Genomic DNA, 23453 nt, shown 5'->3' on the forward strand with positions numbered 1-23453 from the left:
CCAGAGGGCGCCCTGCCCAAAGTGCAGGCTTCGGGCATGAGAGGGCGCTGCCACCACGCAGGAGCCACCGGCGTGACAGTTGTCACTCATCAACCATCCCATAAAAGCCAGACAACATCTCCACCTCACTGCCGAGATGTCTACCTCTAAGGTAATACCTCAGCCGTGATTGTGCCATGCGCACATTACTTCTCTATTCTGTGATATTGTTTCAGGAGTCTACTCACTGTTGTCGTCTGGCGGAGTGCGGCGTGGTGACAAAGTGAAGGGCGTTCACTTGTCACACCGAACTGCAGAGACATCCGGAGTTGAACTGTGTTGGAGGTGGAGGTGTTTGTTCCCACCTGGAAAGAAAGACGTGCTGACTGTTTACTGGGTGTGTTTCACACACTCATTACATCTGTTTTCTGCTTCCTGCCAGCAGTACCAGATCCGGCAGCTGAAGACGGTGGCCACTTGGGGACTCAGGACTTGGCGTCCTCCAGTGTGTTTCCAGATCCGGTGGCAGTGGAAATCGTATGGGGTCCGGCTCTTCTCTGGACGGTGTTCTATCCTCGAGCCTGCCCATACGTCATCTTCGTGTAATTGTCTGTAATCCAAATTCTGGTTCTGTCTGTATTCCGTTGTGCACATTTACAACAGTAAATTGTTATTTATTGGCTTATTCATTGTCCGGTTCCTTTGCGCCCCACTGTTGTGGGTCCGTATCCCTACACTTTCCCAACAAAGACAGCCTTGACGTCTTTCACGGGCATCTCTCCCAGTCACTGGTTCAGATATATTGATGACACATGGGTTAAAATCAAGCAACAGGAAGGTGAAGACTTTACAGAACACATCAACTCGGTGGACACCAATATCAAGTTCACACGTGAGGATGCCAGAAACAACCATTTAGCCTTCTTGGACTGTGATGTTACGATTGGAGAGAACAGGCAGCTCCAGACAGGGGTTTACAGAAAACCAACTCACACTGACCAATATCTGTCTTTGGCTCAAACCCACCCCCTTGAACACAAGCTCGGGGTGATCAGGACGCTTCAACACAGAGCCCTACAGGTGTCCACAACTGCAGAGGGAAGGGCTAAAGAACAACAACTTGTCCGGAAAGCCCTCACAGTATGTGGGTACCCACGATGGTCCCTGTACAAAGTGCAGAAGTCCCAGAGAACAAAGAGGCCAGATAGACAGGAGACAGAGACAAGAAGAAGAGAGTGTCTCTCCCTTATTTAGCAGGAGTAGGGGAAAACTACAGAGGATCTTCAGACAGCACAAAATCCCAGTTTACTTTAAACCGGTTAACACCTTGAGACAGAAATTAGTTCACCCTAAGGACAGGATCCCTAGTTACAAACAGAGCAATGTAGTGTATTAAATCAGATGTCAGGAAAACTAACGAACACTACATAGGTGAGACGAAGCAACCTTTACACAAAAGGCTATACTAGCACCGCAGAGAGGGCACCAGTGGACCCCCAGTCTGCAGTTCATCTCCACCTTAAAGACACTAACCACACGTTTGAGGACAAGGAAGTCAAATATTAGCCAGAGAGAAGAAATGGTTTGAGAGAGGGGTCAAGGAGGCATTCTTTGTGAAACGTTTGAAACCCAGCCTTAACCGGGGAGGGGTCTGAGACACACTTTATCCCCTGTTACAATGGGGTAAAAGCAGTTTCAGTCTTTTGTTCATGGTAATGAGTCATTCACGTCATCAGCAGAGTCGTCAAGGGAGCCATCATGAGAGGGTCTGTCCCATCATTAGGAGGGACATTAGTCATTAGGAGGGGTGCTAACTAGAGCACAATAGGTGCTAATTAGAGCTATTGTTTAGTCACTAGCCTATAGCAGTCTGCCTCTCAGTAGGAGGGGTCTGGTTCGGTTTAAAACTCCAGCTTTTGTGACTTCTTGATTATTCTTCTTTACAAGAGTCAAGGACAGAAGTCAGACCACCAGAGCCAAGAATTTTAGCTGAGGGAAGCTTCTGCGATTTGAAGCAAAACGTTCCTCGCATCAAGCAACCCAGTCCAGTCGAGATTCAAGCTTTCTCTACAATGTACTAGAAACCAATACTGGAATTTATCGGTTATCTGTAACTTCCGATACATTTTTGGGGTGGTTATCGGTTTATCTTTATCAAAGATAACCTTTCAGTTATCTGATTATCTGTTATCGAAGTTAATTTTTTGGTATCTGTGCCCACCACTGTCCAAAACAACAATTCACAAAAACAACAAAATTTATCAGTTTGAACATTCAATATCTTGTCTTTGTGGTGTATTCAATTGAATATAGGTTGAAGAGGATTTGCAAATCATTGTGTTCTGTTTTATTTACATTTTACACAACGTCCAACTTCATTGGAATTGGGGTTGTAAGAATGTTTCATTTTTCACTGTTGCTGCACTTTGTTGTGGAATTATAGTCGTATCTCATATTGATATGACAATATTGAGATACAATAATTTGGCCATATTGTACAGCCATACTGTCAACTAACTGAAAACTTTGAATATTAATTTACATCTTATCACGATTGGGTCTGTGGGGTTTATTGTTTTACTGTTTTGTCCTTCCTGTAGGCCACGTCTCCTGGATCTTTCCTCACACACCTGCGGTGCATTTACCCTGATCACATCCCCTTTATTAGACACACCTTCTTGTGCCTTGTGCCTCTTTCGAGTGTTTGTCTTCAGAGTTTTCATAGTCCCAGTTTTTGCTTTACCATGTATCGACCTGTTTGCCTGTTTCTGGAACCTGTTTCTGCCAAATGCTTCGGTTACTGTGCTATTTTTGGACTGTCTTTTTGTGTACCGACTCACGCAAGCCCTGACATTAACTCTGTAAAGCTGAGACCTGAATCCTGCATTTGTGTCCGACCACTTGGTGCCAACTGACTTGTCAATCTACATAAAAAAAAAATGCTTATAGTCGCAAGGGTTCAGAGGGCTGTAATTAAGGGGGGGGGGGGGGGGGGGGGTGTCAGCTGAAAGGCAAAAAAAGAAAAATGCTTAACCCTCTGGGGTCCAAGGGCATTTTTTGGACAGTTCACTCGCCTGGCGTAAATGTTTTATTATTGCTGTTAACAGCTCTCCCTGCATCCCACAATCAGGTTTTATGTCTCTTTTTTTAGGACAACCTGTGCTTTCAGAATATATACCTTTGTTGTGTTTATAAGTGTAATAAAGGTTTAAAATCAAAATAAAGGAAAAAGTAAAGCGGAAAATAATTTTACATATATAATATTTTACAATAATTACACATTTATTCAAAACACACAGCAAACTATAATAACAACTGTTTTGACACTTTATAAAGGTAATTTGAGGTCTTGTGTGAAAGACTGTACAACAAAAAAGGTTCAAACAATAAACACAAATGCACATTTTGAACAATGTATACAAAATGGTTTATGCATTTTGTTGTCTTCATCTCAAAGCAATTTCTGTCTGCTATTACACAGTGGTTACATCACAAACTTCTACTGTGTTTGGAGTGTTCTGTGCTGCTCCTAAAGCAGTTTTCATTCACACTTTGGCCCACTTTGGCTCCTTACAGTCTGAGCAGTGGCCCTCCCCCTCGCTCCATTGATACGGTAAACAATGCTTTATGCTGAGAAAGCAACAGAGTTATCCAGTAACATTCACAATGCAAACTAGTGGAGCAATCCTGATAGTTACACACTCTTTGTTTGAGCACGTGAGATTGTCATCAGAGGCTCTCCGTCTGCTTTACATGATCTCTGTGCGTAATGGCGCAGGGCGCATTGGAGCCTAATAGTATGTATTCATTGGAGCACCCAGGGGGCTATTCAAACAGGCCAGCTAGTAACATATCACTCCTGAAAATGATCTTTGGCTTTTCACGTGAGATAAATCTGCCCTACAATTGGATTTTGGAAAACCATGTGACGGTGAACCAATTCCGATTGGCCATTGCGCATGTTATCACACAGCTTCTATGAGGAGTACAAAGATGGCCGATGGCTGGCTTGAAGTCTGCAGACTAAATCAAGCACCGGTGGAAGACATGCATCGTTGTTTAGAATGGGGATATTCCAAATGATACTAATGACCAAGTATACAGGAGTAACTCTGTCTGCTTAAGCATGTAAACGGGTTATTCCTAATGATTCAGAAACCGGAATATTGACCTTATCCCGAATATTAATGGCATGTAAACGTAGCTACAGTTACCTCACAGCCAGAAGGCTGTGGGATTGATTCCCACCTGTGCAATAATCATGCTGCCTAATCAGCATCTTGATCTGCCAGCCCTGTGAGGTGAGGATGGATTATCTCAACAAAGGAGAATGTGCCTCACTAACACAGATTTGTGAACAATATTTGAGAGAAATATGTCTTTTGTGTCTTGTTGTGTGGGCCGCTGAAGGGAGGTACTGCTGAGCCACCATCACCAGGATGGCGCCCTGCTTGACGTGTGCGGGCTTCAAGCACGAGGCCCAGGGGTCGGAGCCACTGGAGTGACAGCTGTCACACCTCATCAGAACCAGCTGTCACTTCAGCAGCCAATCATCAACATCACCATTAAAGGCCGGACTGCAACTCCACCTCCCTCGCTGAGAAATCAGCCCCTAGAAGAGGTTAATTCTCTGCTAAACTGAAAAACTGTGTCTTATTTTTAAACTCTTTTGCAGCTGCTGTTCCTGTTGGTGGTTTTTTTCCCTTATCTGTGGGATTGGAGTTTGGTGTGATCAGCGACGGCTTCGCTTTACACCCCAACCAGATCAGTGGTTAGACAGGAGCTGCACGAGTGTGTGATTGGAGGTGGAGGTGCTCCCCTCCTAAGAACACAGACGGTGGGATTACTGAGTGTGCGAACTCACACTCATCAAAACTTTCTGTTCTCTGCCAGCAGTACCAGGTCTGACAGCTGGAGACGGTGGCCACCTGGGGATCCAGGACTTGGCGGCTCTGGTGTTCTTCAGATCCGTTGGCGGTGAAGGCCGTGTGGGATCCGGCTCGGTTCAGGACGGACGTCTCCTATCCTCAAACCTGCCCACACGTCACTCATATAATTGTCTGTGGTACCAAAACTGTATTTGTCTGTATTCCGTTGTGCACTTCACAACATTAAATTGTTACTGTTTGGCTTATCCATTGTCTGTTCATTTAACGCCCCCTGTTGTGGGTCCGTGTTCCTACACCTTCACAACATGTATATAGAAAATGTTTTAGATCTTCAGTTCAGCTCATGAAAAAGGGAGCAAAAACAAAATTGTTGCATTTATGAGGGCTGTCAATAAAGTATAGGTCCTTTTTATTTTTTTCAAAAACTATATGGATTTCATTCATGTTTTTACGTCAGACATGCTTGAACCCTCGTGCGCATGCGTGAGTTTTTCCACGCCTGTCGGTGACGTCATTCGCCTGTGAGCACTCCTTGTGGGAGGAGTCGTCCAGCCCCTCGTCGGAATTCCTTTGAGAATTTGCTGAGAGACTGGCGCTTTGTTTGATCAAAATTTTTTCTAAACCTGTGAGACACATCGAGTGGACACGGTTCGAAAATTAAGCTGGTTTTCGGTGAAAATTTTAACGGCTGATGAGAGATTTTGAGGTGATTCTGTCGCTTTAAGGACTTCCCACGGAGCGAGACGTCGTGCAGCGCTCCCAGGCGCCGTCGTCAGCCTGTTTCAAGCTGAAAACCTCCACATTTCAGGCTCTATTGATCCAGGACGTCATGATGAGAACAGAGAAGTTTCAGAAGAAGTCGGTTTCAGCATTTTATCCGGATATTCCACTGTTAAAGGAGATTTTGTGCGGCGGCACAGGAAAAACACCTCCGTGTTGATAACCATTTGTAAAATCCAGGCAGCTTTTGATGGCTTTCAGTGGAGTGAGTATATGAGAAATTGTTTAACAGCTGGACATGTTCCAACTTGTCCTTAAGGCTTCCAACGGAGGTGTTTTTCCTGTGGCGGAGCGTCGCAGCGGCTGGAGCCGACGCTGCAATTCGTCCACACGTCTTGCATTAAAAAAAATCTCCTTTAACAGTGGAATATCCGGAAAAAATGTTGAAAACCGACTTCTTCTGAAATTTCTCTGTTCTCTCACGACGTCCTGGATCAATAGAGCCTGAAATGTGGAGGTTTTCAGCTTGAAACAGGCTGACGACGGCGCCTGAGAGCGCTGCGCGACATCTCGCACCGTGGGAAGTCCTTAAAGCGACAGTATCACCTCAAAATCTCTCATCAGCTGTTAAAATTTTCACCGAAAACCAGCTTAATTTTTCGAACCATGTCCACTTCGATGTGTCTCACAGGTTTAGAAAAAATTTTGATCAAACAAAGCGCCAGTCTCTCAGCAACTTCTCAGACAAAAATTCCGACGAGGGGCTGGATGACTCCTCCCACAAGGAGTGCTCAAAGGCGAATGACGTCACAGACAGGCGTGGAAAAACTCACGCATGCGCAGGAGGGTTCAAGCATGTCTGACGTAAAAACATATGAATGAAATCCATATAGTTTTTGAAAAAAATAAAAAGGACCTATACTTTATTGACAGACCTCGTATATTTTTGTTCAGTGTATGTAGACAGAAAATATATTTCACACACTTGATGATAATAATAATAATTAAAATGAGGCTGATCTTCATAATTAACTGGTTTATTTGATGGAGAAAAAATAATCACATTTTATTTCATTGGATGGGAATGCTGATAACATTTCAGTTTAGATTTTCTTTTGACCCACAGATGAAGACCAAAAATTAGGGGGGAAAAAAAAGGAAAACACTACAGTGTCACATTTCTGTCAAACCTAAAACGTTTTTTTTTAGATTAGTTAATGCTAAGTATTTACACATTTAGCCTAATATTTACAAACATCAAGTTACATATTTAGTTAAATGTTGAGACAAATATGCACCTTAATAAAAGAGCTAATTGTTCCTCCCTGAAAGACAGATTAATAAGAGTCTAACGACAGACATTTAGCATGTGAGGGCGTGTTTACTCAAATTTACAATCCATGAAAAAAGTAAGCTGCTGTCTTTTGATGTTAATTTAAATTGCAATTTCAGGGGCACTTCTAAAATATTAAAAATAAATGAAATATTTAAAAAAAAATGGCTGTTTGTGCAAAATTTTGTGTGGCCACAACATATTCTCTTCACTTCTTCACACGTGTCTGGAGAGAACGTGACATGGAATAAGGATCATATTTGTATCTGTGCTGTTAAATGTGAGTTAAAAGGCGACGAGGTTCAAATGCGCGTTCCCGGTGCGCATGGTGCGTCAGGCTGCAGGTCACCTGTGTCATTAAATGCTGTTCTCTGTGTGTGCATGGTTGAAAAAATGATGGAGAAAAAACGAGCCAAAGGTTTCTCTGTGACATAAATAAATAAATAAAACACCACAATGAGGTGGCCGATTTAATTATTTACACCCGCACGTTGATTACAGACACCTGTGTGGATCACATGACTTCCCCCCCAAAAAATAAAAAAAACGAAAAGGTGCGTGCGTGCGCGTGCGTACACATCTTAACAACCTGAAAGCTACACAACCTGAAAGCCATCAGACCAGTTAGAACCGAACCCTGGGTTCCTGGTCAGTCTCCTCTGAGTTTCTTAACGCTGGATTTATTTCTTCTGCGGCTTACAGTCATTTTGACCCCGGTGAGCCCAACTTTACACTTTGTGTTCGTCCGTTTGTCTGCAAAATCGCAAATCAGATGGTTGTTAGTTTGCAGCCCTCCTAATAACTTCAGTCACAGTTTATCGCCTAAATGTGGAGCTGCACAGAGAAAAGAAAAAGAAAAGAAAAAATACAGACAGCGCGTACGTGACGTCATCGCGATTCTTTCTATAGATAAATAGCAGAACTGCAAACAAAACCCAAGACAACCGTATAATGTGCATAACAAAAACATATGAAACAACTAAAGACTACATTATAAGAAGCAGAAAATAAAACCAAAAACGAAAGCATCATGCAATAGAAAAAAACAATACCTGGACAGAAACTACAATAAAAAAAGTGAATCAATAAATAAATGAACTGAATAAACCACATGACTAAGGTAGTGTAAGAGTGTTCCATAATTCATAACACAAAATGGCTGACACACATCCAAAATGTCCTTGTATTTTGCAAAACTATCAGATCCTTTTACAGCTGTCTAATTGATAAAACCATCTGATCTTTTTATATATGTTTAATTGATACAACCAAAGCATTCATAGAAAAAGAATCTTAGAAAAAGAATCAGTATGATGGAACACTCTGTTTTATTGCGTGAAACTACACTACATACATAAACACACACTACAAGATTTTTACGTAACAACCATGAACACACCGCGAAGACACCGCCCACTTTCACCACCCTCCAGCTCACATAGCCACTGATTCAAGCCAGGTTCAGGACCACCCATATGGGGGGGGGGGCTTAGGCTGATTATAAAAGTTAGAGAACAAAGAAAGTCTGGGTTCTTTGTTCCTGATGTTTGCATGCGGCCAGGTCAAGATCCCAGCGCTGAGATAACTCTGTACCGGTGCAACAACTCTTTTCAATACAGTCTTTTCAATAAGTCAGAACAAGATCTAAGGTATGATTAAAATGGTGGGTGGACTCATTTACATTTTGAGCAAAGCCAATAGAGTCTAACAATAGATTAAATGCAGTGTTGAGGCTGTCATTCTCAGCATCTGTGTGGATGTTAAAATCGCCCACTATAATTATCTTATCTGAGCTAAGCACTAAGTCAGACAAAAGGTCCGAAAATTCACAGAGAAACTCACAGTAACGACCAGGTGGACAATAGATAACAAATAAAACTGTTTTTTGGGACTTCCAATTTGGATGGACAAGACTAAGTCAAGCTTTCAAATGAATTAAAGGTCTGTCTGAGTTTTTGATTAATTAATAAGCTGGAGTGGAAGATTGCTGCTAATCCTCCGCCTCGGCCCGTGCTACGAGCGTTCTGGCAGTTAGTGTGACTCGGGGGTGTTGACTCATTTAAACTAACATTCATCCTGCTGTAACCAGGTTTCTGTTAGGCAGAATAAATCAATATGTTGATCAATTATATCATTTACTAACAGGGACTTAGAAGAGAGAGATCTAATGTTTAATAGACCACATTTAACTGTTTTAGTCTGTGGTGCAGTTGAAGGTGCTATATTATTTTTTCTTTTTGAATTTTTATGCTTAAATATATTTTTGCTGGGTACTGGTGGTCTGGGAGCAGGCACCGTCTCTACGGGGATGGGGTAATGAGGGGATGGCAGGGGGAGAGAAGCTGCAGAGAGGTGTGTAAGACTACAACTCTGCTTCCTGGTCCCAACCCTGGATAGTCCGGTTTGGAGGATTTAAGAAAATTGGCCAGATTTCTAGAAATGAGAGCTGCTCCATCCAAAGTGGGGTGGATGCCGTCTCTCCTAACAAGACCAGGTTTCCCCAGAAGCTTTGCCAATTATCCATGAAGCCCACCTCATTTTTTGGACACCACTCAGACAGCCAGCAATTCAAGGAGAACATGCGGCAAACATGTCACTCCCGGTCTGATTGGGGAGGGGCCCAGAGAAAACTACAGAGTCCGACATTGTTTTTGCAAAGTTACACACCGATTCAATGTTAATTTAGGTGACCTCCGATTGGCGTAACCGGGTGTCATTACTACCGACGTGAATTACAATCTTACCAAATTTACGCTTAGCCTTAGCCAGCAATTTCAAATTTCCTTTAATGTCGCCTGCTCTGGCCCCGGGAAGACAATTGACTATGGTTGCTGGTGTTGCTAATGTGGCAACGCAGACAATTTACTCCTCAATCGTCAAGGCAATTAGAAATCATGAATGAACACGGTATGTCGGACTTCTGACACCACCCTGGGAATTTCACCCAGGGAATTCGACAATTGAATAACTTCAACCTAAGACACACAGGTTCGTTGTAATTGAGACAGAGACGTGGTTCCCAAATACAAACAAATAATTTATTAACAATTGAAGTTCTAGTTAAAAACACAATTTTGTAAAAAACTCATTTAAAACACCCCCCAATTATGACCACATGAGGGCGCCCTTGCATCACGCAGCCCGGCAGCACAAGCAGCTGTCAGAGTTTTCCAAATGTCCACACTGAGCATAAAGCCGCCGCAGCAAACAGGGCACATCCACTGGTCTCACGGGACAAAATCTTTCAGCAGAGCACCAGAGCAAAGCAGCAGGGCCTCCTTCCACAGCTTGGTCTAAAATCCTACATTTTAAACAAATAAATATAAAACAAATATCTGAAAGAGGAGCTTACTTTGTGCTGTACATACCGAACCGTCCGTCACAGCAATCAGCTGTAACTCGACACCACCCCAGAGCGTCAAGAGCACCACAAACTCAGCAGCGCACCACCAACGACAGCCCACACAGAGGTCTCTGTACAACAAAACCACCTCCTTAAACACTCACCACTACACCTCAACGAGCCTGCAGGTGTGGCCGGCGCCTACCTGTCTTCACGTGAACATGGAAGTGAACACGTCCAAACACCTGCAGTCAGTGGCGGCGCGACTTATAGTTGCAGCGGCCTTCACCCACTTTGCCTCCATTCGGATGACGGACTGCTTCAAGTTTAGTGCACATAAACAATGTCAAATGTATATGTGTTGTCTTTAATTTTGATGTGTGCCATTATTACGGTAAACAAGTAATAATTGTGGATTAATTGCTGTATCTTGTCTGAGGTAATTGGAGTGTAAACATAATTGCCCTTTTTTGGGATCAGTAAAGTTGTCTGAAGTCAGTCTCCAGAAAGAGAAAGAAGAGCACACACACACTCCCTCTTTTATGCAAACACTCCTCTGCCACAACCAGCTGCACTCAATCCACCAGCTAACATCATTAAGGTCATCCATCCTGCTACACTAACTTCACATTTCTCAAAACAGTCGCCAATAACCAGAGTTTGTTCCTGGGCGGGTGTGTCACCGAGTGGGGAAAAACGGTTAGAGATGTGAACGGGCTGGCGGTGTACACGGGGCTGTTGTTTAGGACTACGCTTCCTCCTCACAATCACCCAGTCGGCCTGCTTTCCCGGCTGCTCGGGATCTGCTGGAGGGGAACTAACGGTGGCTAAGCTACCTTGGTCCGCACCGACTACAGGGGCCTGGCTAGCTGTAGAATTTTCCACGGTGCGGAGCCGAGTCTCCAATTCGCCCAGCCTGGCCTCCAAAGCTACGAATAAGCTACACTTATTACAAGTACCATTACTGCTAAAGGAGGCCGAGGAATAACTAAACATTTCACACCCAGAGCAGATAAGTGCGGGAGAGACAGGAGAAGCCGCCATGCTAAACCGGCTAAGAGCTAGTAGCTGCGCTAAGCTAGTGGATTCCTAAAAACACACAAAGTGAATAATGTGTAAATAATTTAGAGGTGATTCAGCAGAGGGAGTGCTTTAGTTAAGGCACGTGAAGATTACACTGTGAAACAAATCGTTATCTAGTTAACTAGATCAATCTAACTGCGCAGATTAAACAGCTAACAGATACAGCAAAACACTGCTGTGCTCCGGAACAGGAAGTGATACAATACCGCAGTGAGAGCCAACCACCAGTATCTTCAGACCAGCTGCCATTTACGTACGTTGCCATTTAGAATATCATGTGGTCAGATGAAACCAGAATACAACTTTTTGGTAAAAACTCAACAAGTCGTGTTTGGAGGCAGAAGAATGCTGAGTTGCATCCCAAGAACACCATATCTACTGTGAAGCATGGGGTGGAAACATCATGCTTTGGGGCTGTTTTTCTGCAAAGGGGACAGGATGACTGATCTGTGTTAAAGGAAGAATGAATGGGTCATGTATCATGAGATTTTAAGCCAAAACCTCCTTCCTTCAGTGAGAGCATTGAAGATGCAATGTGGCTGGGTCTTCCAGCATGACAATGATCCCAAACGCACCGCTCGGGCAATGAAGGAGTGGCTCCGTAAAAAGCATTTCAAGGTCCAAAACATCACTGCTCTAGAGAAGATCTGCATGGAGGAATGGGCCAAAATACCAGCTACAGTGTGTGCAAACCTGGTGAAGACTTACAAGAAACATTTGACCTCTGTCATTGCGAACAAAGGATATGTTACAAAGCACTGAGTTGAACTTTTGTTATTGACCAAATACTTATTTTCAACCATAATTTACAAATAAATTCTTTAAAAATCCTACAATGTGATTTCCTGGAATTTTTTTTCTCATTTTGTCTGTCATAGTTGAAGTGTACCTATGATGAAAATTATAGACCTCTCTCATGTTTCTAAGTAGGAGAACTTGCACAATCAGGGACTGACTAAATACTTTTTTGCCCCACTGTATCTCGCCTCCTTGGTTGTTGTACTATCCAGAAAAGGTTGTTTTTTTAAACCATGGTTTCTTGACCTGGGACCAAAGTACTTTAAATAACCTTTGAATAATAAACTAAAATTAAATAACTTTAAATAATAAACTTTCAATAAAGTTGTCTGAAGTCTTAAAATCTAATCACCTGCAGTTTTCCATCCAAGGAATATTCCCACTAAGGTTGAAGGAAATCCGTCCAGTGCTATTGGGGTTATCGTGACCACACCCACGCCAGTGAAACACTTCCCTGCTGTCACTGCTTTGCTGACACTCAGCATAAAAATAGAAGATTCTTGAAGACAAAATCAAATTTCTTTGTTTTCAACAATGACCTTTGTCACTATTTCCATCTGAAATATATGTACAAGAAGTAAGCAGTGAAACTTTGAGTTCAAGAATTTAATCTTACAGAAAAATCTGCGCTCTCTGCTTTGTGTTTTTGCCATTATTTTGTAAATTTATATTTTTTATATTGAATTTTGTTGATCAGAGTGTATTTTATTTGTCTTTCTTTCTTACATTTGTATATAACTATGTACGTTGCCATTTAGTTCGTGTAAATTTATCAACAGAATGTTTTTCTCTGATGCGTCACGTCCCTAAATGACGACGTTGTAGTGTTGAAGTAATCCTCTTGACCACTGGAGGCGCTGCAGGCAGGTTACAGTGTGATTGTTGGTGGCGCTCTTTGTATGAATTTCTTTCCGGGGCATGTTAAAGTCTTAGTGCGTGCGATGTTTCGGTAGATTTAGTGAGTTCTGTGCATTAAGAGTGAGTGTCTTTGTTTGGTGTGAAGTCATGGATGTTCCCACTCCTCCAGAAGGTGAGCAGCGCGCTCTTTTCTTCAGCCGGCGGCTGTGCTAAGTGTCGTTAGCCTGTAGGCTAACTTTAGCTGGCTACATGCTAAATGTGCTTCATGAGAACAACACAGGTATACCCTCGCACTGCGGCTGGAAAAGCCTTTTTCTTAGTATCAGATCACTCGACACCTACGATGTTATTTCATTTATTTCCCCCGATAACTAACACGCACAAATACAAAAAGGCCTGCGGCGGCCGCTAGGGGGTGCCGTAATGAATGAAAACACGTTTCCGGCCATCAGTCGCAGAAAAAGAAAAATAAACGTCTGAATTCAGATTGTCTACTACTAACCGTAACTCTACTTTTCTATAACATCGGCGTGGAGAAGGTCATGAGCTAAAAGGAAAGACTTGAAGAACACTTCAGAGGGAAGAGGAGACTCTATGACGTCACAGAGCGTCTCTGAAGACCTACATATTAATCCTGGCTCTACATATTGGACCTGGTCAGGATGGGGTTCACCAAGGCCTTGGCATAATCACGGGTACACCTCATCAAAAGTCTATAATTGTATAATATTTTATAATTATAATATTTTAGGGCTACTTACCTTTGAATGAGTTGCTGTAAAGGCAGTCGTGGTTTTTACGCTTGGTAAAGTTGAGCAAAATTGTCAGCACGAACGAAGTACATGAAGGAAATGGCAGAATTGAACCGGACAAAAACAAGGTCAAAGAGGAACTTCCTGCCTACGTCATTACAAGGAATTCCATGGGAAATACCCCAGCAAGACAATGAAAAAGCGATCTTTGTGGGGAATCCTCTGCACACTGCGCACAACCATAAACACGCATCGATGGAATGCGCATGTGGGCCTCGATCAGTAGATTGTCTCGTCCCTACATTGACATGATGGAGTTTGATGCGAAAGAGTTCAAAAAGATACGATTGGAATGTTTTGATTACCATTTACAGTTAGCGATAAAGACTTAGGTGTTAACTCTGTGTTAAAGTCAGATCAAGAAGCTGCACTGAAAGAGATCTTTCTGGGAAGAGACAGTCTGTGTCTTGCTCCAACGAGAGCAGCACTCTGAGCAGGGTGATGCTGGCTTCTCAGCTAGATTGCTGATGTTAGCCAAATATATTAGCTAGCTAGCTTGCTTAATAATGAGGATTAATAAACATAGTGCTCCTATAAATGCATTTAATTAAAAACTTTCACATGTCCATTGTTGAGTATTGAGAAAAACTGCTCATACGTTTCTTGCAGCAATTAAATCTGCACCACCAAGTCTTGCTGCAGAGAATGGTGGATGGCAAAAAGCTACTCCATGTCAGACTATTTTTACAGCTCCCTCTACTGGATAATTCTTGTAAACGGCAATTAATGAAACACTGGGATACTGTGTTGTACTCTCATTAGTCACAGTTCCAGAATGTATAATATCAACATTACAAATTTTAATGGTTTTACAGTTATTTAGTTGCCTGAATGCTAGCCATGTGTTGTTACATAGGTGCTAGCATGTTGTAAATAGTACTACTGCATTCCTCATCCTTACATATGTAGGATTAGCCACGGAAATCAAGATGGTCTACTCTAGAGCCTGAGCAACTGATAAAACTCGTGGCAGCCATCTTGGAAAATGGCTACCTCTGTGATGCTCCTATAGCCAAAAATTATCTGGTTGGTATGCTCTAACTGTGTGCCAAATTTCATGCTTTTATCATCAAAGTCACAATTCACATCAAATATTGCGCATATCTGCTCCACTATAAGCTGTTTCAGATGATCAGCGTGGATCCTCTTAAAAGACTTTATTTTACTCTGTGTCACGTCGGAAAGTTGTAGCTTTTGGTGCTACATTGATTAGCTCCTACACAGCATTTGCGCATGCTCTAGTCTTCTGTTTTTATTTTTCTGGGGACATTACAGCACCACACACAGGCCTGGCATATGTACTACAACGTTAAATAGAGCTTTGAGGCACAGAATTTGCCTCAAACATTTTTTGTAATCAAATTATTCGAGTTACTTGACTAATCGTTTCAGCCTAATAAATCTAAATACACAAATATAAATACCAGACATGCCAAATGCTAGTTGACTGTAGGACTGCAGCTATCGAATATTTTTGGAATTTAGTATTCTCTTGATTATTTAATCAGTTAATTGAGCAATTGGATAAAAAGTACTTTTGTTTTTTTTAAACACTTTCAATAGTGACAGGGCTTTACCTAAGCAATGTCACTGTGCCATCATTTTTGCCATCAGATATTTAAGTTTAGGGTGTTCCCTCTCTTTGTTTTCCTGGGTAATTATTTTTTTCAGATTAAGAGTTTTGGAGCTTTGCTGAACCATAAGCCTGGGTGGTCTGTGAAATCTTCAGTCTGTGGACAGACATTCTTTTTTTTTTCTATTATTGCACATTTTATTGTATTTTACTTTATTACTGTGATTTATTCAGTGTTTAGTGTATATTTGTACATGCCGTACAAGGCATTCTTGTACGGCGTTCTGGTTCTGATTCTGCATGTGAATGTGATTGTGATTCTGTATGTGAAGGTGAACACAGCCTGTGAAAAAACAGCTGTAGAGTGCACCATTTCCACAAAAGCCGCACTGATAAATCAATTGTGGAGCCTGTTGATAAAAACTCTTGTCAAATCGAAATAAAGGGATTTTTTTTTTTGGAATAGTTACACATGATTCACTTAAAGTACGTGCCGTTTTGCTTCGTCTGTTCAGGTGGAGAGCAGCCAGTGGACCAAACCGTGTTTTTTTTTTTTTTTTTACATATACAAACACACTGCTTTACTTTAAATGTGCAATAGGTCTGTTTCAGATGATCAGTGCTGACCCTCTTTCTCTTAAAAGGCTTTATTTTGCTCAGTGTGTGGCTTCATGAAGTTGGACTGTCACCTGCTACATTGATTAGCTCTTACATTGGTGATGCACATGCTCTATGGTCTTCTTCTCTGTTTTTTTGTGGGAGCATTACAGCGCCACACACTACTATATGGCGTATATACTACAGTGTTAAACAAAGCCTCAAGGTAAAGAATTTGCTTTGAACATTATTTGTAATCAAATTTTTCGAGTTGCTTGATTAATCGTTTCAGCCCTAGTTTACTGGCTTCTACTGTTGCTCTCCTTCATGTCCTCTGTCTTCCTGTTACTCCTCCTCCCCCTGAGTGAGGTGTTGTACAGTCTGATGGCCTGAGGGACAAAGGAGTTTTTCAGTCTGTTGGTCCTGCACTTGGTAAGGAGCAGTCTTCTCTTCTGTGCCACTGTCACCAGAGAGTCCAGCTTCATGCCAACCACAGAGCCAGTCCACCTGATCAGTTTCTCCAGCCTGGATCTGTCCTTCTTGGATGTGTTCCCCCCCAGCACACCACGCTGTAAAAGAGGATGCTGGGTACTACTCACTGGTAGAACATCCACAGGAGTTTCCTGCAGTTGTTAAACAAACACAGCCTCCTCAGAAAGTCCAGCCTGCTGTGTCCCTTCTGTACAGGTGGTTGGTGTGGGTTGTCCAGTTCAGTTTGCTGTCCAGTCACAACCTGAGGTACTTGTAGGAATCCACAGCCTCCACCTCAGCTCCCTTCATCAGAACTGGTCACGGACTTGGTCTGGATTTCCCAAAGTCATTGATTAGCTCCTTTGTCTTCGTGGTGTTGAGCTGTAGATGGTTTGTGTGGCACCAGGCAGCAAAGTCCTTCACTAGGGTCCTGTATTCCTCCTCTCTGTCATCCTTGATGCATCCACAAATGGCTGTGTTATCTGTGAACTTCTGGATGTGACACAGCTCAGAGTTGTAGCAGAAGTCAGAGGTGTATAGGGTGAAGAGAAGAGGGGACAGCACCGTGCCTTGGGGTGCGCTGGTGCTGCTGATCACAGTGTCAGACGTGGTGTCCCACAGCCTGTCGGTGAGGTAGCTGGAGATCCAAGTGACCAGGCAGGGGTCCGGTTGCATTCTGTTCAGTTTGTCCTAAAGGCTGGATGGTGTTGAAGGCACTTAAGAAGTCCAGGAAGAGAATCCTCACTGTGCCGTTTCCCATATGCAGGTGTGAGAGGACTTGGTGTAGCAGGTCGAGGATGGCATCCTCCACACCAACACCTGCACCATATGCAAACTGCAGTCAGTCCTGGAAGTGTTATACCTGGGGTTCGAGGAACTGAAACATAAATAGGCCCATGTCTTGCCTGTTTTAGCCTCCCTTCACTGGTTACCTGTGAAGTTTAGAATGCATTTCAATGCAAAATCAGTCTTGACCTTAACTTTTAGAGCCTTACATGGCAGAGCTCCTCCTTCCATTTGACCTGCTACAGCTGCACACTCCAACTCACAGTCTGAGATCAGCAGGTCAAATGCTACTTGTGGCCCCAAAAACCAGTTTTAAGATCTGAGGTGATCATTCCTTTAAGTAGCAGGGTCATTCCATATGAAATCATCCAAAATTAGGGGAAGTCCCAGTTTTATAGCTTTAGAATTGCCTGGTTTTGATATATTTTTTAGTTCATGTTAAGAGAAGAAGAATGGTCTTGGCGGCAGCTCAGTATCTTGTTTCGTTTAGATTCTGTGGGGGTCTGAAAAAGGGGGCATGTCTGTGTTAACCCTCTGTGTTCCGTTTGTGACCATGTTTACTTGGCCATAAATCAAAAACTAGAAAAGATATTCACTTGATATTTTCAGAATTTGTTTATTCTGTCTTAAAGTTTATGTAAAATGTACAGTTGAAGAAATTAACCCCCTGGGGGCCATGCAATTAATTATCAAAAATGGAATTTGGGCATAATGTACCGAAAGTGTGCTGACTTTGATGTGCATTTAACCTTATTTGCCTTGTCATGTGAAAAATGCTCTTTGGCATGTTGGTAACTAATGTTAGGCTTCCTTGAGATGCAAAGAATAACACCACAATGTCCTCAGATAGGTTTGCTTGTGACAGGGATCATTCTTTAAAAGCACCAATTGGAGTTTTTACCTATGAAAGGTGAGTCTGAAGTCAGCATTAAGGAAAAATTCCATTCATATGATTAATAACCACCTTTGCATGAACTTCAGTTAGTCCATGCATGGGCATAGCTTATGTACAGCTAGTTACACTTTAGTTACTGTGCTTTGTTTATTCACTGATACAGACATTGTTTATAATGTAGCAATGTATGTGTATACATGCTGGATGGATTTCAGAATGGCTATTGTATAGACTGTCATATATTTCCTGTACATTTATGTACATTTTGATTAAGCTGAAAAAACTGAAGATTACCAGTAAAGAGGGCACTTGTTTTCCCATCAGGCCTCTTTGTTAGATGTTGGTACCAGGTTTAATTTGAATTTCCAATGAAGACCTTTCATTTGAGATCAACAAAACAAAAATCAAAAGATGCCCACATGCCCGAAAGGGTGTGCCAAAGGAACATATTTGGTAAAAATAGCCGGACAAGGGTTAATTTTGGGCAAAATCTGAGGACATTGTGGTGGTGTTCTTTGCATCCCAAGGAAGCCTAACATTAGTACTACCAATATGCCAAACAGCATTTTTTACATGACAAGGCAAATATGGTTAAATGCACATCAAAGTCAGCACACTTTCGGAACATTTTTTTCAAATTCCATTTTTTGGTAATTAATGGCGTGGCCCCCAGGGTATTAATTTCTTCAACTGTACATTTTACACAAACTTTAAGACAGAAAAAACACATTCTGAAAATATCAAGTTAATATTTTTCTAGTTTTTGATTTATGGCCAAGTAAACATGGTCACAAACGGAACACAGAGGGTTAACACGGACACGCCCCCTTTTTGAAACCTCCATAGAATCTAAACAAAATACGATATTGAGCTGCAGCCAAGACCATTCTTCTTCTGTCAACAATGGCTACAAAATATATCAGGCAATTCTAAAACCATAAAACTGGAACCTTTGGTGATTACATATGGAATGACCCAGCAGCACCTAGGCTGTGTGATGCTCTGCCTCTTTACTTTCGCTGTCTGACACCCCGTTTACACCGAGTCCACTACCGATGTGCGATCGAAAAATGGCTTTTGCTTGCCATCACTCTAGCTAAATCTCACCAGGGTTGCAGGCTGATCACAGTGGGGTCTCCATGGTTGGAACAAAGATCCCTGCTGGTCTCCATCACTCTCCGTCGGTCTCCAACAGGTGTGCAAGTGTATTGAACTGTTTAAAACACTCGCAGCAGTTGTGCGATCGGTTAAAAGATACATATGTCTCATAATGGGTCTCGTTAATTCCCATAGTTCCCAACCTGATCCTATTGTTCGTAATAAATGGACTGCATTTATATAGCGCTTTTTTCCCTTCTGCATTAGATGCTCAAAGAGCTTTACAATTATGCCTCACGTTCACACTCGCACACTGATGTCATTACAAAGCAATCACTTAGTAGCATTTTCATATCTATCAAGAAGTGTCCAAGCCAATATGAGAGAAAGCATAATGTTCACATGTACAATGTCCAGGTAAGAGCACGCTTTACTGGTGTCATGTGGGCCTCAGTCACTTAATCCATCAAGCCAATGTGTCCTGTACAATTTGGCAGAGTCAAAACCTCATGATCGAGTCACTAATAATAGTAATAGACTCTCAATTGACTCTGCATGGGGTTGCATCATTGATCGCAGATATTAACATATATTTCACTCGCACAATTCTGTCGCAGTGTACGCTCGGTGTAAACACAAATAACAGATCAAACTGAAGAGCAGCCAAGTCCTGTGAGAGTTGACAGAATGTCATGGTCTTGTTGGTCTTATATGGGTCTCAGTCCGGTGTAAATGGGGCATAAACATCATTGATGTATTTAAAAAGCAGGGTAAAAACCTTTGTCTAAGTAAAAGCCTATTTCAAAAGGGAAGTCTTTTAAAATAGGCTTTTACCCATGGCCAAAATATGGCCAACGTGCATTGCAAAGACTTTGCGTCCGTCCGTTTGTCTGTCCCTCAGTCCCTCTGTCCGTCTGTCTGTGCTCGGCATAAGTCCAGTCTTGTTACTGCCAGGGTCTTCAAATTCACATAGAACATTCTTAGGACACAGACCTTGGACAAGTTCAAAGATGGCTAACCTTGACCTTTTTTAAGAGGTCAAAAGGTTGCATTCTTTCTCCTATTTTTATGCACGTGCGGCTGAGGGTATTTTAGCATTGCATTGTATATATTGTTATTGTGTTTTCTTGTTTTTAAAATCATTGTTTTAAATGTACCTTCTCTGTATTTTATGTGTTGTTTGCTTTGTGAAGTCTTATCTGTGAAAGGTGCTACAGAAATAAAATTTACTTACTTACTTTTGTCTTGTTGCAGATCAAGAGTTGAGAAATGTGATTGACAAACTGGCTCAGTTTGTCGCTCGGAATGGGCCGGAGTTTGAGAAGATGACCATGGAGAAACAAAAGGACAACCCCAAGTTCTCCTTTCTTTTTGGGGGAGAGTTCTTCAGCTACTACAAGTGCAAGCTTGCTATGGAACAGCAGCAACGTATGTAGTTCAAAGGTCAATCTGCCGCAGCGCAGATTTCACAGTCCGGTCCTGGAGTGACCGTCACCAGCCACAGTTGACAGCACTCATGTGACAAATAAGCAGCTGCAGCTTCAGAAATCAGCCCAGTGTGGCTGTAGCCTGTCGCATCCTGAACATTATCTACTCAGCTCAAACAATTCAGAGCTTGAAAAATAAAACAAGAATTTATTTTAGTGTAGGACAGACATGAGTTCAAATGGTGTAATTGTCAGTGCTTACAAAGACACAACATTTAAAGAACACATTTGGAGACACACATGAGAGTAACAAACCTGTGTGCGCACTTAGAATTCAGAAACAAGTCAACGAGAGGACAAGTGGATGTCCAAAAGAAAGATGCCTGATGCACAGTGGAATCTGTTTCCTGCTCATTTGTGTTGAAATGTCAGATATCATCCATGAAATGTCCCCATCATTAAGTGTTGTGCTGTGAAATGAGGGATTAAATGAAGGGATGGAACATTTTAGTGGGTAGAGCACACATGTTGTTGCCTTGTTAGGGGCTGCACCCCCTTACAGGTCTGATAGTAGATCCACCCCTGGTGTCAGTGTGACTGTTGTAAAGTGTGCACGCTTCAACAGTCGTGCGTACGCTACCAGGGCCCTCGGGCTAGATCCTTAATCCCCATAGTCAGAAAAATTCTACGCCATCACTGACTCTACGACTTGAAGAGGAATGACAGAGCTTGCGTCAGTTGAAGTCTTTGTTACCCGGGGAGCGAGCAGTACAAAGCCCAAAATCACAGCATGTACTTCCTCTCATTGGAGGCCTGTTAGAATTTAAAGTTAATATGCAGTTCGCGGATAATATGAGAGTCGTGGTTACCTAGCAACATCTTTTAACCAGTCACCTACAAATGCTTTTCTCTCCCCTGTAAGAATGTGTCAGTATCTTCTCAAGGCTAGACCTTGAGGGCAGAGACATCGCCTCCCTTTTGAGAAAAGTCGTACTTTCACATGAAGCCTCAGCATTAAGCAGTCTTATTAAAAATGCAAGAGTTAGCACAATATATACATAATATTTAAGATCATACAGAAACAAAAGACACATACATTTCTCATAATCCCATAATACAAGACATAGATTTTTCTCATACTCATGTTCCTTCGGCTGTGCGGTTGAGCACCTTGATGTATGATTGAGTGAATGTGAAGCATTCCTGTCAAGTGCACTGAGCATGAAGTTGGGATATTCGTAAATGTAGCTGTACTGCACGATTATTACCTCAACAAAGGAGGGTGTGTGTGTTACGTTTAAAAAAACAAACAAAAAAACCTTGACTCTCAAGCGATTAAAATGAATGAAGTCAAACTTGGCGACTCTGTCACCAGTTGTCTTCTACATGTGGAATTCTTCTGAAAGGAGCTTCAGCAGGATAATTCAAAGGTAATGGAATCAATCAATCAACTCAATCAATCAACTTTTTTCTTGTATAGCGCCAAATCACAACAAACAGTTGCCCCAAGGCGCTCCACATTGCAAGGCAAGGCCATACAATAATTATGAAACACAGTCTACGTCTAAAGCAACATAACCAAGGGATGGTCCAGGGTCACCCGATCCAGCCCTAACTATAAGCCTTAGCGAAAAGGAAAGTTTTAAGCCTAATCTTAAAAGTAGAGAGGGTATCTGTCTCCCTGATCTGAATTGGGAGCTGGTTCCACAGGAGAGGAGCCTGAAAGCTGAAGGCTCTGCCTCCCATTCTACTCTTACAAACCCTAGGAACTACAAGTAAGCCCGCAGTCTGAGAGCGAAGCGCTCTAATGGGGTAATATGGTACTATGAGGTCCCTAAGATAAGATGGGACCTGATTATTCAAAACCTTATAAGTAAGAAGAAGAATTTTAAATTCTATTCTAGCATTAACAGGAAGCCAATGAAGGGAGGCCAACACGGGTGAGATATGCTCTCTCCTGCTAGTCCCCGTCAGTACTCTAGCTGCAGCATTCTGAACCAACTGAAGGCTTTTTAGGGAACTTTTAGGACAACCTGATAATAATGAATTACAATAGTCCAGCCTAGAGGAAACAAATGCATGAATTAGTTTTTCAGCATCACTCTGAGACAAGACCTTTCTGATTTTAGAGATATTGTGTAAATGCAAAAAGGCAGTCCTACATATTTGTTTAATATGCGCTTTGAATGACATATCCTGATCAAAAATAACTCCAAGATTTCTCACAGTATTACTAGAGATCAGGGAAATGCCATCCAGAGTAACGATCTGGTTAGACACCATGCTTCTAAGATTTGTGGGGCCAAGTACAATAACTTCAGTTTTATCTGAGTTTAAAAGCAGGAAATTAGAGGTCATCCATGTCTTTATGTCTGTAAGACAATCCTGCAGTTTAGCTAATTGGTGCGTATCCTCTGGCTTCATGGATAGATAAAGCTGGGTATCATCTGCGTAACAATGAAAATTTAAGCAATACCGTCTAATAATACTGCCCAAGGGAAGCATGTATAAAGTGAATAAAATTGGTCCTAGCACAGAACCTTGTGGAACTCCATAATTAACTTTAGTCTGTGAAGAAGATTCCCCATTTACATGAACAACTGTAATCTATTAGACAAATATGATTCAAACCACCGCAGCGCAATGCCTTTAATACCTATGACATGCTCTAATCTCTGTAATAAAATTTTATGGTCAACAGTATCAAAAGCAGCACTGAGGTCCAACAGAACAAGCACAGAGATAAGTCCACTGTCCGAAGCCATAAGAAGATCATTTGTAACCTTCACTA

General features: G+C 42.1%; 1 protein-coding gene across 2 annotated transcripts in view; it reads left to right on the forward strand.

Annotated features, from left to right (window-relative positions):
* Positions 1–13010: 13010 nt before the first annotated feature.
* The window catches only part of cherp (calcium homeostasis endoplasmic reticulum protein), a 120306-nt gene continuing 109863 nt past the window's right edge, over positions 13011–23453 (forward strand). For both annotated transcript variants that reach the window (XM_034180184.1, XM_034180185.1), the window contains exons 1-2: positions 13011–13175; positions 20490–20663. In XM_034180184.1, the coding sequence (XP_034036075.1) occupies positions 13151–13175; positions 20490–20663 (199 nt within the window). In that variant the 5' untranslated portion in view covers positions 13011–13150. The remainder of the gene's footprint in view (positions 13176–20489; positions 20664–23453) is intronic.

Source organism: Thalassophryne amazonica, chromosome 10 (assembly GCF_902500255.1).
Source record: "Thalassophryne amazonica chromosome 10, fThaAma1.1, whole genome shotgun sequence".
NCBI lineage: Eukaryota > Metazoa > Chordata > Actinopteri > Batrachoidiformes > Batrachoididae > Thalassophryne > Thalassophryne amazonica.